Source organism: Condylura cristata, unplaced genomic scaffold (assembly GCF_000260355.1).
Source record: "Condylura cristata isolate star-nosed mole 26May11 unplaced genomic scaffold, ConCri1.0 scaffold00031, whole genome shotgun sequence".
NCBI classification, from domain to species: domain Eukaryota; kingdom Metazoa; phylum Chordata; class Mammalia; order Eulipotyphla; family Talpidae; genus Condylura; species Condylura cristata.
In genome coordinates, this window is record NW_004567132.1 from 23,852,299 (window position 1) to 23,868,657 (window position 16,359).

At 36.9% G+C, this 16,359-nt stretch overlaps 1 protein-coding gene across 1 annotated transcript in view; it reads left to right on the top strand.

Moving 5' to 3' along the window:
• The window catches only part of DNAH6 (dynein, axonemal, heavy chain 6), a 154,680-nt gene that overhangs the window by 17,704 nt on the left and 120,617 nt on the right, over positions 1–16,359 (top strand). Inside the window, exons 5-13 of the mRNA XM_004691585.1 lie at positions 716–850; positions 940–1,060; positions 2,202–2,310; positions 3,551–3,719; positions 6,304–6,420; positions 7,944–8,144; positions 9,600–9,720; positions 12,966–13,117; positions 15,431–15,583. Coding sequence (XP_004691642.1) covers positions 716–850; positions 940–1,060; positions 2,202–2,310; positions 3,551–3,719; positions 6,304–6,420; positions 7,944–8,144; positions 9,600–9,720; positions 12,966–13,117; positions 15,431–15,583 — 1,278 coding nt within the window. The remainder of the gene's footprint in view (positions 1–715; positions 851–939; positions 1,061–2,201; positions 2,311–3,550; positions 3,720–6,303; positions 6,421–7,943; positions 8,145–9,599; positions 9,721–12,965; positions 13,118–15,430; positions 15,584–16,359) is intronic.

Genomic DNA, 16,359 nt, shown 5'->3' on the forward strand with positions numbered 1-16,359 from the left:
AATCCAATAGTGAGCTATACAAAACACATAAACCATTTACCACATGCAAATAAATTAATGTTAATGTTAATTCCTCTCCCTTGGTTAGATTAGAAGTGAAGGTAAATGGCCTTGGAACATTTTTAGGGCAAGTGCCTTGGAAACCAACAGCCTGCAACTTATCTTGGACCAGATAAAGATTAATTTTACATATTATAATTTCACAAGCACTTCCACTCATTCTCCCAGCCAATACTGCAAAATACAATAGGGCTTAATAATTGCTTACTGAAAATTTAAAGTTAACTTGTCTTTGTTCTGTGCTATTGTCTCCTATATGAATGTGTTGGGGGGGGGGACTCCATTATCATGGTTACTATCATTATAAAGTCCTTAAGTTAACACAAAGGATTTTTTAGTAGCTATTAACCAAACCTAGTGAAATTTAAGATGTTTCCAAGTATTCTGTTACTTTCCCTTCCTGGGATACTGAAAGATGTGTTCAAAATGAAAAAGAGCAATTTACACAAATTAAATCTAATTATTCTAATACCTTTAGCACAAACTTTCAGTGTGTCTATGTCAAGTGTATATATACTCTGCAGTTGTAGCTAAAGTTAGCAGATTGAGCTATTTATTTTCCTTAGCTATTCTTGCTTTTCCAATATTTTTAGATTTTAAAAAGATGGGATTTTTTTTAACTAGCTCCTATCTTTTAACTCCAATTTTTATTCAGCATTTGCGACCAGCTCTCCTTAAAGTAAATGAAATGTGTTATCAATTGAGTTTTATGGCACTTTGTAATATTGAAAAAGGTCATACCTACACCTTGCAAGAATTTAAGTTGGGCCAACTTGTGCGGCTAGCAGAGGTAAAGCATCTTATTTGTAATTTCCAATATTTTTTTTTCTTATGATTGCTACTTTGGTACCACAATTATCCACATTTGCCTATGTGTAGGTGACAGAGCGCTTAGAAGAATTTCGAGATGAGGCTAAAGAGGTGGTCAGGAAGGCTTGTCAAATTGCTCTACGTGCTGAAGGATTTGTTCCTGATGACAGTCCATATGACCCAAATGCAGGTATGAAGTCAAAAGGATTCCAAAATACCCTACGTGGTAACTTTTTAAAATATTAATTTTCTATTCAAGTATTTTTAAGTTTAAATTATGACCCTATCTGTCATTTCTTCTAAATTTTTACCTAATATATTAGAAATCAATGTATAATGTGGGGGTAGGAAACAGCAGTAAATTTGTGTGCCTTGTATTACTCCTGCTTGTCGACAGTATTCTAAACTGGTAACAAACCTTTGTTTCACAAGCCTTTTATGGTAAACTCAGTGTCTTTATGTTTAAAAGTATGTCCAACTGACCAGTCCAGACAAGAGGTCTGTAAAAAATGAGGGACTGGTTCAATCTCGATGAGGCCCGAGATGATGTGGACTCAAAGATAACTAAAATGAATGTAGAAAAGAAGAGTAATGGTGTTTTGGGGGAAAGCTGTCGTGGAATACTACTCAGCACTCAAAAAGATAACTCATGCCATTCACAGCAACACAGATGGAGCTAGATGGGATCATGTTCAGTGAAATAAGTCAGAAGGAAAAAGAAGAATATTGGATGGTTTCACTTACAGGAGAAATATTGGGGAACCAAATAAGACATAGGGAGAAAATAATAATAAAAAGCACAACAAAAGCAAACAATTATAAACCAGAGACACCTGAAGGGGAGGGGGAGGGAGAGGGTTTGGAAGGAAGGAGGAGTACAGGGAACTGTGGTGATGGTGCATGGGTGAATTGGGGGAGGAAATTTTATGGGGTCTACACCTGAGGAGGGGAAATAAACATTGTATTAAATGAACAAATACAAAATTGTTCATTGTATTAAATGAACAAATACAAAAACAAAATAGCTGGCATGGTACACAAATCAAATCCTAATAAAGACAATTTACATCACAAATATATATATATATATTTTAAGAAAAAACAAAATAGCTGGCATGGTACACAGATCAAATCCTAATAAAGATAATGTGGATAATTATCTACAGTCCACATCAAGAGATTTGATGTGGAATTCTTTTGGATAAATAGACTGTTTTCTGAAGTTTGAAGTATCCCATTAACCAAAGTATTTTGCTGTTTTTGAATATTGCTTGAAAGAAATGAACTTTTTACACAAGCTTTGTTGATGTTGTGTTTTTTGTTGTTCGTAGAATATTATAAAACATCTGAGGGTTTTGATTTGCCTGCTTATGGAGAATCTGAAAAAATGACATACACAGAGCAAGCCAGCAAAAGGCATCACTGTATGAGGCTGACATGGTAATGATTATATTCTTTCAAGGAAAATCAGAACATCCTTCAGAAGTTTCATTAAAATGTAAAGCCTTTAACAATGATGAGGAATTTGGGGGTTATAATAACTTGAAGGGATGACCCAAAAATCTTTTTCTCCAGCAGCCGCTTAGCAAAGCATCTGTTGGGCTTGGTGAGCTGATTGAGAGTAGAGGGTATTTTAGGCCAAGAACTCCTCTTAGTTCTCAAAGCCTGTTTGCCGCTAGCCCATCATGGAGCATGGAGCAGGCAAAGACGTGTGGTGAGGAGTTAGGTGCACAGAGTTTATGACGTCCTGAAGGACATCTGGAGGACCTGCTCTATTTGGTCACCAGAGGGCTACCACAGGTGCAGTGCCATGCATAGTACTGCTCTCTCTGTGAGATGGGTTTCGTGACTTGGAGACCTGGGACTTCTACTCATTAGGATTAGCCCCGCCACCTACTTACCTAACTGGATTGTAACACTGTTCTAATTCTCGGAAACAACGTCACCAAATGTTATTTAAAAGATATGCATGGAACTAGAAAGCACTGATTATAATTGCTCAGTGCTCACTCACTATGCAGCTTTTGTAAGTGTCCACTCGCTCTTAACTGCACCAATTTGTCGATCAGATCACATGACCTATATGTCTGTGTTGCAACAGGAGTCAGTGATGCAGTCTCTGAATCCAGCATCATAGGCCTACAGGTGCTACATGGCCCTTGGGCTCCACTTACACAGAATAAAAAGATATTCCAATGCCTTGACTTGTCAGTTTGTATCCTAAGCACTCAAGCGAGAAACCTAGAATCTGCATCTTTGGGTGAGCAAATGCTGTCCAACAACATTATTTGCTAGCAGATATTTCACATCTTTACCATTAGAATATAAGTGATAGCTATTGTATATTTACTGATTTCTTCTTTAAACTATCTTAAGAAGTGTCTTCTGCTCTTTTGGCTCAATGAGTCAGGTGCTTTTTCATAACTATTGCTCTTTAAATATACTGTTCTATAGTCAGAACCCTTAGCTGAACTGATGCTATGTATTTGAATAAATTTGTGTTTCAAAATGAAGAATATCTAAGAAAACTTTTGGGGACATAAAAATCTCTAATGTTGTAATAAAATGGAAATTGGAGAAGAAATTATGACATGTTTAACTTAAGAAAACTTGCTTTAGAGTCACTTTTACAATTATGTAGTGAACCTAGAAAACTGAAGCTGTGTTTTTTCTTTCCAAGTTTTATCCGTCTAAATGACTATCTAATTGAGAACACAATGCACGTCTTAACAGTGAATTCTGTTAACTCTCTTTTGAATTATCTCACTGACAAACTAAAACGAACACCTTCAGCAAGTGTCATTCAGAGATGGATTACTGAAGAGAAGACTGAAGTCAGTGATAAAAAGGTATAGTCATAGAAAATTTTAAAAAATTTACAGGTCCAGATTTACTGATTATGCTCTTTTCTGTGTATTGAAAAAATGGGAGACATGCTTAAAGGACTTCACAACATAAGTAGAACCTACTATACACATGAAATGGTAGAATAAAAATCAGTATATTTTTAAGAATCTAAGGACAGAGAAAGGATCCACTATGCTGGACGTTGCTAGGTCTCTCACAGGAATTTGCTAAAGGCTATTTTTGTGTTCATTCAACAAATACTTGAGTGTCTTTGTGTACCCAGTCCTATGCTAAGTGTTGCCATGTAGTGGCAAAAAGCTTAGGTAGGATCATTGCCTCCAAGAAGCTTATCATTTGAGATTCACTGCAGATATGACCTGGCAAAGGGAAGCAGGGAAGGTAGTATAAGTGAAAGATATAAACAGTGGTGTAGACATGAGCAGCAACTCAAAGCAAAATGTTGTGCCATAGTGGATACTATTTTGAGAGTATGTTGATCTGTTTGTGCATTCCTAGCACAGCAAGAGAAAAATCATGTTCCCTCCTATCCACATTCCCTAGTAAGCGTTTCTCTAGCTCCAACTTGGATATTGGCCTCACAGCACCTAAACATTTGCAAAACTTGCTTATGTGATTTCATCAGGTTTCCTACTTCTGTAGCTCACCTTCCTCCCCAGGAAACACAGCTATGACATTTCAAGGCCTGATGTTCTTTGCCATAGTTTTACTTTTCTCCAAAAGTTAAATTTTAATTGCATACTCTTTAAAAAAAAAAAAAGATTTATTTATGTATACAGAACTGGGGTACAGGCCAGAGGTGCAAGGGCGGTAAGAGGATTCACCAGAGAGAGAGTGGGGAACAGAACAGGCCGACTGAGGAAGCACACTGCTGAGGGGAGCAGTGGGCGGGTCAGGAGAGGTCTGCCGTGCCACATGGGTCACCTCCGGGATGGGCGAGGATCAAACTCATGCAGAAGTGGCTTTAGCTTCTTAGTGCTGTGCTTTAACCTGCTGCGCCACCAGGGAGAGTCCTCCATCCTCTTTTTTATTGCTTTCTTCTCTCCCCTGTTTTCAATTCATCCTTTTTTCTGAATACTTTTTTTCTGAATAATTATAAAAGTAATATATGATAACTGCAGAAAATTTCAGAAACACAGACATACACAAAGAAAAGCTTCCTCTGCTACCCAAAGATAACTTTTTCTATGGGGGATTTACTGCTTTTCACTTGTTTTTTCTGCTTAACAGTGTACTGTGAAAACTTTCCAAGTGTATATTTAGTTCACCATATGATATTCTGGAGTACAAATTTTCTTTAACGCTTGCAAATAATTTCGTATTGTTCAATCACTTTTTCACTAACTTCAAATAATACCTTAAGTTACATCATGGTCTACATATTTTTCACATAATTCTGATTTGTTTGTTTGTTTTTGTTTTTCCCTTTGGGAGAAATTCCTACACATAGAATGTTCGTTTAGAAATATGATTACTTGTTACAGCTTTCAATACTGATGTGTAACTTTCTAGAAAATTTGGTGCCAATTTACAGCCTTACTAGCAATGTTGGAGAGTGCGTATTTACTCACAGACCCACTGGCTATTGCCATTCACTTTAATCTCTGGCAGTTTGATGGGCATGAAGTAGTAGATCACTGTTTTCTAAATGTCATTTGAAAGGAGTACATAAACCCAGCACAAGGACAAGTGCATAGATCTGGTGAGCACAAGACCTGGGTTTGAGTTCTGCTCTGCCCTCACAAACCAGTGTTCCCTAGATGAAATGTCTCACCTTCTCTGTATCTTGGGGTAATAATGACACCTGCTCTATGTGATTCTGTGGGGATTGCATGTGTACTTAGCATTACTTGGCAAACAGTCAATAGTCAGTATATCTATGGTAGATGAGAGGAGGAAGTTGATTGGAATTGTCAGATTATGGCCTTTAACTACTTTTCTATATACGTATATATCTATTTAAGTGTCAGCTATTATTTTATTAGCATGTATTCTATTACGTATATCATGTCTATTTCTATTTCAGTATTATCAAACTTCTATCTGCCTTATACATTACTAGTATTTTTTTTCCAGTTTGTTTGCCTTTCTGTTTTTTTTTTTTGATAGAGAGAAGAAAGAAAAGCTTTACTTTTAATACTCTTTCACTACTAGTTTTTATTTTTAAAGATTTAGTTATGTATATGAGAACTGGGCTACAAGCCAGAGGTGCGAGGGGTGAGAGAATTCACCAGAGACAAGAGTGGGGATGAGAACATGCAGATCGACTGAAACACACTGCTGAGGGGAGCATCAGGTGCATCAGGAGAGGTCTGCTACAACATGTGGGTCAGCTCCCTGGTGGGGGATCGAACTCGTGCTGCAGTGGGTTCATAGTCCTGTGCTTTAACCTGTTGCACCATAATGGAGGGCCCTGTTTTTAATTTCTATGGTAACATTCTTCAAAAGATATGCCAACATTAAAAAAATCAACTAATTAAGTTATGCCTCTAGCGATAAAGAGCTATTTATTTCACAACTTAATAGTTATATCTCAATAACACTGCTGTGTAACACTGCTCATTTCAGGGAGCCTCTGTGTTGGAAAAGCAGGAAGAAGACGAGTCTCTCATCCCCATGTTTCTCACAGAACTGATCTTGACGGTCCAGTCACTACTCTTTGAGCCTTCCTTTGAAGACTTTCTGGTATATGTTTCTTTTCCATGGACAAACACCTTTTTGGAAAATGAAGCCACTGTTTTGCTATTAGATAATTGGAGGGACTGCTCTAGAAATATGAGCAGAATGATAAGACAAAACCATTGTTCTCTGCACAGTACTGCAGCTACATAAATACTATCTGAAATTAGTCATTTTCTTTAATTTGATACACATTAAGGACTTAGTAGGATGCAACGTCAAAAGGATATATTATGCATAAAATATAAAATTGACCATAGGCACCCTCTAAATGATAAGTCCAGAAATCACTCTGTTATAAATGCCATTGTGTAAATCTTTTTAAGAGTGCCCCATTTGAAAATTATTTCTGTTTTAGTTGTGTATTGCTGTGCAACAAATTATCACAAATTTGACAGCTTAAAAGAACCATTTGTCATCTCATAGTGTCTGTGGACAAGCAGTCAGGCACTGCTCAACCTCTGTTTCAGGGCCTCTTCAGACAGCCTTTCAGGTATTGATTGGGAAGAGATCTCCAAACAGGCGGAATTACTTCCAAGTTCCCTCATCTTGTTGGAAGAATTCTTCCCTACACAGCTATATGAGTGTGGTCCCTGTTTGTTTACAAGATATCAGCTGAGGACCACCCCCAGATCCTAGAAACCAGCTCTAGGTCCTTGCCACATGGCTACTCTATAAGAAATTTATAGTATGGCTGTTTGCTTCTTCAAGGCCAGTGGAGAGTCTCCTTTGGGAAGCACCCACACGTTCTTTTAAGTGCTTTCACTTGATTCCATTAAGTTTACCCAAGGTAATCTCCTTTTTGATAAAGCCAGTTGATTTGGTGCCTTAATTATTTCTGCAAAACCTCTGACATTCCCATAAAATCTAACTTTTTTTTTTGACAGGTACATTTCACAGTATGCACAGATCCTTTCCATATTCACAAGGATGGGAGTAGGCAAGGCATGTACACCAGGGAGAGGGAATGATGTGCATATGTAAGCCAAGAAGAGTCTAGATTCCCCATCTTGAAGGGATGCATAATTTTTCACTGTATAAGTACACCACAACTAGGCAATACTCCTCTTTCTGACAATTAGATGTTTCTCTAATTCATTATTATTTTAAGGAATGCTGTAGTGATTATCCTTGCACATGAATCTTTGTTTACATGTATAACTTTTGTATTAGGTTAGATTTCTGGAATGAAGATTGCTTTTCAAAGAATATAGACCTTTAACCCATCCTTTAAACTTCCCCATTTCTCGTAGGCTAGGTTTCCTTTATGAATGGTCCTCTGTGTTTTATTGGTACTTGTTCTATACACTCATCACAATGTGTTGTGATTTGATGTTTACCTGTGTCTTATTCTATTAGATAACATATTACCTAAAGACAGAGACTGTGTCTTTTGATTTGCTTTATATTCAAAATCAATACAGTATCTGGTATGGTTGAAGGAGCTCTTACTCATTTTAACACTTGAAGATATTCATAAATTGCCATATATGTGCTTGCTTTTTTATTTGTGCTTTTCTCTCTAACAGGATGGTATTTCAGGTGCTATCAACCATTTTCAAAGCACTGTGTTATCGATTCCTAATCTTGTGCCTGATGCTTATTTTGATGCTTTCACCAGTCCTTACATTAACAACAAACTTGAAGAAAAAACCTGTGGCTCTGGTCCAAGTTTATCAGCGGTATTTGATGATGATAGGAATTTTCACACAATTATTTTTAAAATAAAGGTACATTTGTTTTTACTAAAATTACTTTAGAATGATCTTAATTTTTAAGAAATTGAGTAATTATTTTCTTCCTTTCTTACATTTATATAGAATACTGCTAAATCTCCATATGCTAAAAATTGAAAATAGTGTTTATCCTTTCAAAATTATTCTGTAAACCATGAGAGTGTCTCAAGGTAAAGCTGACAAAATTGTAAGAGACTTAAAGTATACAATACAATGTGATGACAATATATGTTCACCATGTGACAAGATTGCCTATTGAACTAATTAACATACCAGCACCTAACATATATACTTCCTGTCCCACCTTTGATGAGAACATTTAAGTTATCCATAGCAAGTTTGAGTTGCACAACAGTGTTATCAGTTACAGTCACCTTGTTATACCGTAGATCCTCAGATCTTACTTACTTAAAACTGAAAGTGTGTGTACTTTTATCACTTTTTCCTAATTCTCCCAAATTCAGTCCCAAGAAAATACTTCCCACTGTTTCTGCAAACTTGAATTTTTTCTTTTCTCCTTCTCTGTTCCTCCTTTCCACGTCCTCCTTTTTTCAGTTTCCACATATAAGTGATACCAGGGAGTAGTTGTCTTTTTCTATCAATATCTAGCTTATTTCACTTAACTTATTGCCTTTCAAGTTCATCCAGGTTGTCCTAAGTAACAGGACCCCCTTCTATTTTGAGGCTGAATGTGTATACAGAGACCACATTGTATACACATTTTCTATCTCCATTCATCCATCAACAGTCATTTAGATTGTTATGCATTGATTATGGAAATTCAGAAATCTCTTTTTGAGATGCTAATTTTATTTCCTATGCATATATACAAAGAATTGGGCCTGGCTCATATGGCTGTTCTACTTAATAACTGCTTAATAAAACTTCATACAGTTTTCTATAGTTACTATAGCAATTTACATTCCTTCCAACAGAGTAGAAGGACTCCCTTTTCTACACATCCTCACCAGGGATAAAAATATGATAGAATATTTCCCAAAAAAGAAACTCTAAACCTATGAAATATATTTTACCATCTTAATATATAAAATATATATTTTATGATAAAATAGATTTGTCGTAAGAGAAATGCAAATTAAAACAAAATTAAAGTACATTTCTCAACTACAGATTAATAAAATTGGCAGTAGTTATTAGATATTGTCTCTTGCCATATGTTTATTAATGATGTATAAATTTACCATGAAGCTAAAAAGTTGCAATGCTTCTTTTCATTTATAAGGAACAATTCCTCAAACTTCAGATTTTAGGATGTATTTTTTTTTCTCTATTTCATAAGAGAATTCAATGACTTATCCCACACTTGTGTATGCCAACTCAAAACTCACTGTTAGGTACAGAGAAGGCTTTTGTTTGCCTGTTTGTTTGGTGATATTGAGTTGATTTCTACTTAGAAAAAATGTAATTTTTTCTGTTTGTAATATTTAGGAGACCATAAGGGCAGCATTTGAATCTGCCCAATTATATGCAGCTACATTTGAAAAGTTTCAGATATTCTTCAAGGAAAATGAAAGTCTTGATTTGCAAGCTCTTAAACTTCAAGAACCTGGTAACTTTTCCACTTAACTATTTCTGATAGAGGTACGAAGGTGAATATTTTTCTGGGTTTCTATTGGTAAAGTATGATGACAGAATGGTAGCTCAGAAGAGGTAGCCTGAATAAAAGTAAGAATTTGTTTATTTCTGTAGAATTTGTTCTTTCTGTAGAATTACTTTTTTCTTTAGTTTACCAATGTTGCTGTTTTTATTTCACTATATTATGGAAATCATTTCCTCCCTAATGACTCATCTTTGAGTATGAAGCTGCGTTGGTACTGAGGTTTTGTAATCTATATATAGGAAAGGAGTTGAGAGGAATATTTATCTCTGCAACTATCTTTAAATAATTTCATGTAGATGTTTTTCTATCTGAGGAATTCAAGTTTCTCTTTATATCTGGGGGTGTACTGCAACCTGGTTGGATGTGAATCAACAGTTCTTAGGCATGAAGAGGAAATGATTTATAAGATTTACTATCTTCAACAAAAGAAAAATATGTTTAATCCCACATGAAATTTTGGCATTGCCATGTTATTAAAAATATTAAAAGCAGGTGATTAATTATTATTAAAAATGTGGAATATAACAATCAGACTTTTAGTTTGTAGATTTATCGCTTTTTTTCTTGTGCACAAATATTTTAGTATTCTCATTTTTTTAATTGAGAAATGAAAGTATAGCGATAAGTCAACTTCAAGATTACACAGTTTGTATATAATTTAGAAACATTTCTCTGACTCAAAAACTAACCATTATCCATACTGCCTCTCCTCTGTCTTAAAAAGAGAAAATAGATTCTTTTTCTGCTGTCAGCTTTGCTTTTCTTCTTCTCTTTGGTCGTGTGACCATGGCAAGTCATTTACCCTCTATTGATCTCAATTCTTTTTGTATAAAATTAGAGTACTGGGCCAAATTAGTGCTTCCCAAGTTGGTATTCTTGGACTACTCTTCTAAAGAATAGTGACATGCTATTATGAGAAGAGACTGTTCAATAAATTTGGAATATACGAGGTCAAGCAGTGTCATACAGGTTTCCCTACCAGAGAACTTCTCAGACCATTTGATGCCCTCTGTTAGTTCTACAAAATACTCCTATGAAAACCTTCTCACGTGAATAGAGTGAGTCATTGACCTCCATTGGCCCATGTATCTTTTATGGTATTTTGAAGAAAATGATGTTCACGTATGGACATACAGACTTGTACCCTGGTCCACTAACACCCTGTCTTGTGTATTCTTTACACTATGTCAGACTCTCCTTTGTATTATGGAGAAGAAGTGACACAAATAAAAGCATGAATCAACACCCTCTAGGAGAGTGGAGGGAGGTTAAATAAGGAGAACAGGATACAGTAAGGAAATCAATCTGACTCAAGTGGAGGAATTGGAAGTAAAGGTAGCTAAAGTTGTAAAGGGCTTGAGAGTACAGAATTTTGAAAAAAAAAAAACGAAAGTTTAGTATTGGATGTGTATTAGAAAGAGTTGGTCTTGGCCAACAGTATGATATAAGTGTATTCAAGGATAATCATACTTCCACTGGTTTTAGATAGATTGAAGACAGGGGGAAATGGGGGCAGGAAATTTTTCAAATGCAAAGTATTACATAGCCAATGCAAATTTGCAAAGGCTTTTTTTACCATACTGTGTAAGCCAGGATGACAGAGAGGTTTTAGGAAAAAAATGGAAATGATAATTTTAGCTATGCTTTATCTCTTGTATGTCAAACTTTTGTTGTTAACGTCCTCAAAATGCTTTCCTTTAAGGTACCATATAGGCGTACCCTTAGATTAAACCTAACTTCAAATCAACCTGACACCAGAATAGAATCCATTCCAGACTAGATCCTTTCATGTAATTATACACTATTTTTGTGTGTGTATATATGCTATATATATGTGTGTGCATATATATATATATATATATATATATATATGCATGGACCTCACAAGGTAAGACCAGTCCCACAGAGTGCAAAGAGGGAATTCGCATCAGAATGCCTGCTTTGCTATTAGGGGCCCAGCCTGTGTTCAGCACTCAGCTTCTCTGGGTTCCCTTTTCAAGGGAGTGTGCCTCCCCACAACCAACACTTTCCCCCTCAGATTCCCTGGTTGAGCTCACAGCCCTGCCATCGGTGTCCCCTACTTTAGACCACAAACCCTAAGTTCTTCTCTCCAGCCACCTCCTATTCAATGTAGCATGAATCTCCTCAGGTCAATCTGTTGACATCTGCATTAGTCTTTGCTGTGCAAGGAATTCACTCCCGCTCATGTCTGTCAGATCATCTCTCCAAACACTGTTCTCTGGTGCAACAACTTCAACCAGGCTAAACCTCTGTGGAGGTGTATCACATCTGCCCCCTTAGCAGCACCTGTTCCATTGTTTGCCTGGGCTCACTAGGTCTAGGCTACGTTCTGGTCCTGCCTCAAGTTTACTGGGATCTGCAGCACTGCCATGGCAGGGCTGCTTCTAGAGCCCACACCAAAGCTTGCTCATATCTGACGCTACATATTATCAGTGCCATTCTGCTGCTTGTGGGGCCCACCAGACCACTGGGACTCATCTTGCCCCCCAGGCTCCCCTTTGACTTGTCCCACTGCTCCCTGGGTCACCCTCCCCCCAGATGTCGCACCTAGTGTATGCTGTTATTTTCTGGTTTTCCTTTAGGAATTCTTGGGTTTGTTCTTCTGCAGTCTAGCTGCAAGTAGATAGAGGTGAGCCCAGCATTCTTTGTGCCACCATCTTGCCACTCTCCATGGTGTTATATTTTTTTATGCTGATTTTCCTCCCTGGGTCTTCACAAAGGGAGATTTAGTCTGTCCTCTGGAACTAGAGAAAAGTGTTCTTCACCTCCAGTTCTTCTAGTCTTCCTACCTTCCTGCATCACAAGCAGAGGTCCGGAGGTCCTGAAATGAGGGGAACAAACCTAATCACACTTATTGTTACCTATGTTAGTGGAGAAAGGCCAGACAAAATCCCTCTGTCTACTGCTCAGGTATGCAAGCTATTTTCATGTGTCATCTCTAAATAGAATTGGAAGACATATTTATGTCATAAAATAGCAGTTTCCTTATTGCAGGAATAAAATATCAAGCATTTCCAGACATTTAAAATGTCTACCAAGTATTTTTTGTATAAAGAACCACATGATAAATGTACATGTAAAAATTATAATGCAATGACTTCAATGTACTTTGTAATCATTCTTTAAAATCTAATGTAATGCATGTTATGCTTTATCTGAATTATTTTATGTAGATGTTAAGTTTTTTAGTGAGCAACTGGAAAAATATCACAGACAGCACAAGGATGCAGTTGCTCTAAGACCCACCAGAAATGTGGGATTACTGCTCATTGACACTAAGCAGTTAAAGGAAAAACTCATTCCGTCACCTTTGCGATGCTTGGAGGTAACTATGAACTCAGACAAACTTGAGTTGTCTTCTTTGTTATTAATTATGTTCCTACTAAAAATAAACTTTCTTTATATTGCAATATTTGAAAGTAATTTAAGCTTACTAGCCATCTTTTATTTCTAGGGAAAGTCCCATATTCTTTCTGTACCAAGCACAGTAAGCTTTCAGATGAGGGAATTGCAGGCCTCAGATTATTCTTTTTCCTTTGTTAGAGCATCTTAAGACTCCCTGCATAAGTGATTCCACTCTATCAGCTCAGTGCCTTACTAGAAATACTGATTGATTCTGAGATACTGAGGTCAATTTCATAGGATCATTCCTGATCTTAAATGATCTCTAGAATTCTGATTACATTTTGGTGAGTTGTAGAACCACAGATATTTGTATGGTTCTGCAGTAACTTCCCAGTCTTCCTTTGGAGCCAGAGTATACCTGGACATCTTTAAATGACTCCAACATCTCTAACAGTGTGAAACAGGAACTGGAAACTATAACTCACAAAGTCATTCCAGCCTATTTGGTAAACACAGCTTTTTGGGAACATAACAATGATGATTTGTTTATGTATTGCCTATGGGTGCTTTGTCACTACAAGGGCAGAAGTGCATAGTTGGGACAGATAATTTACATCCACTGTTCTGTGCTGGTCTCAATCTACTGATAGCACTACTATCAGGTAGAATTGACTGGGGGCATTCACCTGGGCCCAGTGAGCTTTGCAGAGACATCTCCCCTTGGCAAATAATGAGCCAGCGTTTGTGGTTCTTACTATGATTACAACATGTCTGTCAGCAATTGTCATCAGGAAACTTTGAAAAAAGTAAGAGTCTATTACTTACAGGACTTGGCAGTTACACAACAGACCTATGGCCACATAGTAGATTCAAAGAGAGAGAGTATGTGAACCTGGAATTCTGCTTTTATTGGGGTCAAGAGGGGACTGGAAGCCCAGCACTTACTGTGAACTTAAAACACAAAGTGGAAATTTAAAACACTGGAAAAAAGAACAAGCAGCCCAAATGGTCAGTTGGTGAAATCAACTTAAGTTTTCTAAAACAAGGGAGTCTCAGTGAAGGAAGTCAGCTTGTGTTTTTACTAGGTGTATGATTGACAATGTGTTTATTTGAGAAAGCCCTCTTTGAGGTGGATACCCAGCCCATCAAAGCATAGTTTGTTAGGGCTTACACTACATCTGCAGAGTCTGAAATTTCTACCTGGCCCTTTGCTGACCCCAGTATCGATGGCGGATGACAGAGCACTGTAGCCTGCAGACTTGAGTGCTACTGTCTTTTCTGTCATTAATGGTTTGTGTAGCAAACCAAAAGCTCTTTTTTCTAGAGCTTTGCTTCATCTTTTAAAAACATAAAAATATTTAATTGGAACAAGTTCAATTTAATTTCAGCAAATACTTTTGACCAATATGACCTACCAAGCCAAAGAAAACTGAATTCAAATGTATTAAACAGTCAGAAAACTTAAAGGCTGTAGATCCAAAAAGCCCAGCAGTTGGGTAGACATCAGAGAGATTCCATTGCTGGTGTTACTAAGGACCTATTTCTTTTTTTCATTCTGCTTAATGAGCCTCCTAGTGTGCCAGCTTCATCCTAAAGCTAACTTTCCCTCACATTTGTGAAATGGTTGTTAGAGGGCACGGGACTATGGCAATGGCACATGGGTGAATTGGTGGTGAGAAGCCCATGGGCACTGCAAATTAAATGGGAAAATGTACAAAATGAAGAATGATGAAAAAAAGAGTAAATATTAAAAAATAAAAAGCTCCTATAAGCTAATTATTTCCTTGGTTATGTATAGAGAAAGATTGATATTCTCAACATGCATCAACTAAAGTTACAGGTGTACCCCCAGCCATCATGTTGGCTAGAGAAAGCCAGATTACTTTGCTATGTTCCTAGTGATGAGATTCTCTTTATTACAAAAGAAGAGATTGATCTTCCCCAAACCATGTGACTACCACACCCAACATGAAAAAGTAAATTGATAATAGAGAGGGCACCACAATGCCAATACATATGGCAGAGTAGCAGGAGTGCTTGCAAGATACCTGAGTATTTGGGCAAACTTTTTCATAAGCTACTCCATCTATTTTGTTCTGAAAATGATCTTCAAAACCTGGCCTTTGTATTGGTTCCTCTACTAGTAATATTTTAATATGAACAAAAGCCTCTCCAATACACTACCACTTCCAGTATCTGCTGATATAACAGATATTCTATTAGGGTTTATCTGAAATCTGTAATCAAATGGAAATACTCAAATATTTATGATTAGTATTTTTTTCTTTCCTAGGTGCTAAATAGTATGCTTCCTTTTCAAAGCAAGAAAAAAGTAGATGCCATTATCTCTGAGGCACAAGATGCAGAGTACAAACTTGAGTTTGTTCCAACTACCACCATAGAATATGTTAACAGTTTAGTATTTCTCGATGAAATTCAAGAAAGGGTGAGTTAATGATCTCATATATTTCAAGGTTCCTGATATTCTAGATCTTGGGCATTTGTTTAAGCAATACATGGATAACTTGATGTGCAGGCGCTCAGCTCTATTATAACTTATTTAACGTATTAGATACTTTTATTGAAAGGATTATAACAAAATTTCATATAACTTAGAAAAATGATAAAGTTTATTTTAAGTTTTCAGGAATAGTTTCTGGAATCCAAAAATCTGTATAAAACCTAACTTTTTAAAAGGATAGAAACCAGGGACCAAAGTAGCAAAAGGAAACCAAAAAATGCCCCTCTCTCTCCACCTCTCACTCTCTTTCTTTCTAAATCAGTGGTTTTGAAAGGTGGTGCCCAAATCTGCTCATCTGCATCAGTGGGGACTTGTTAGAAATATGTATTCTTGGGCCTCACCTAGACCTTCTGAATCAGAAATTTTGGGGCACCTCAGCCTGTGTTTTAGCCAGCTGTCCAAAGTGGTTGTGATATGAGCTAAAGGTTGAGAGGCATTGCTCTAAGAGCCTCCCTGCAGTTATCTTCTCAGATGAAGGGCCTCTTTTCTGATTCCACATGAAAGCAAAAGGCCTCTCTGCCAACAACTAATGTCTTTGCGTTCCCATGTTCAAGCAAGAGGTCATACTGGAATGGTTTTGCAAGGTCCTGATTTCATGCTGCTGGGTTCAGCTTGTGGCCAGAAGTTTGAATCATCTGTATGAACATGGCTGCTCCTTGTGTTTGTGCTCCTTCTATAATCATATAGCAGAGGTTGTGTTT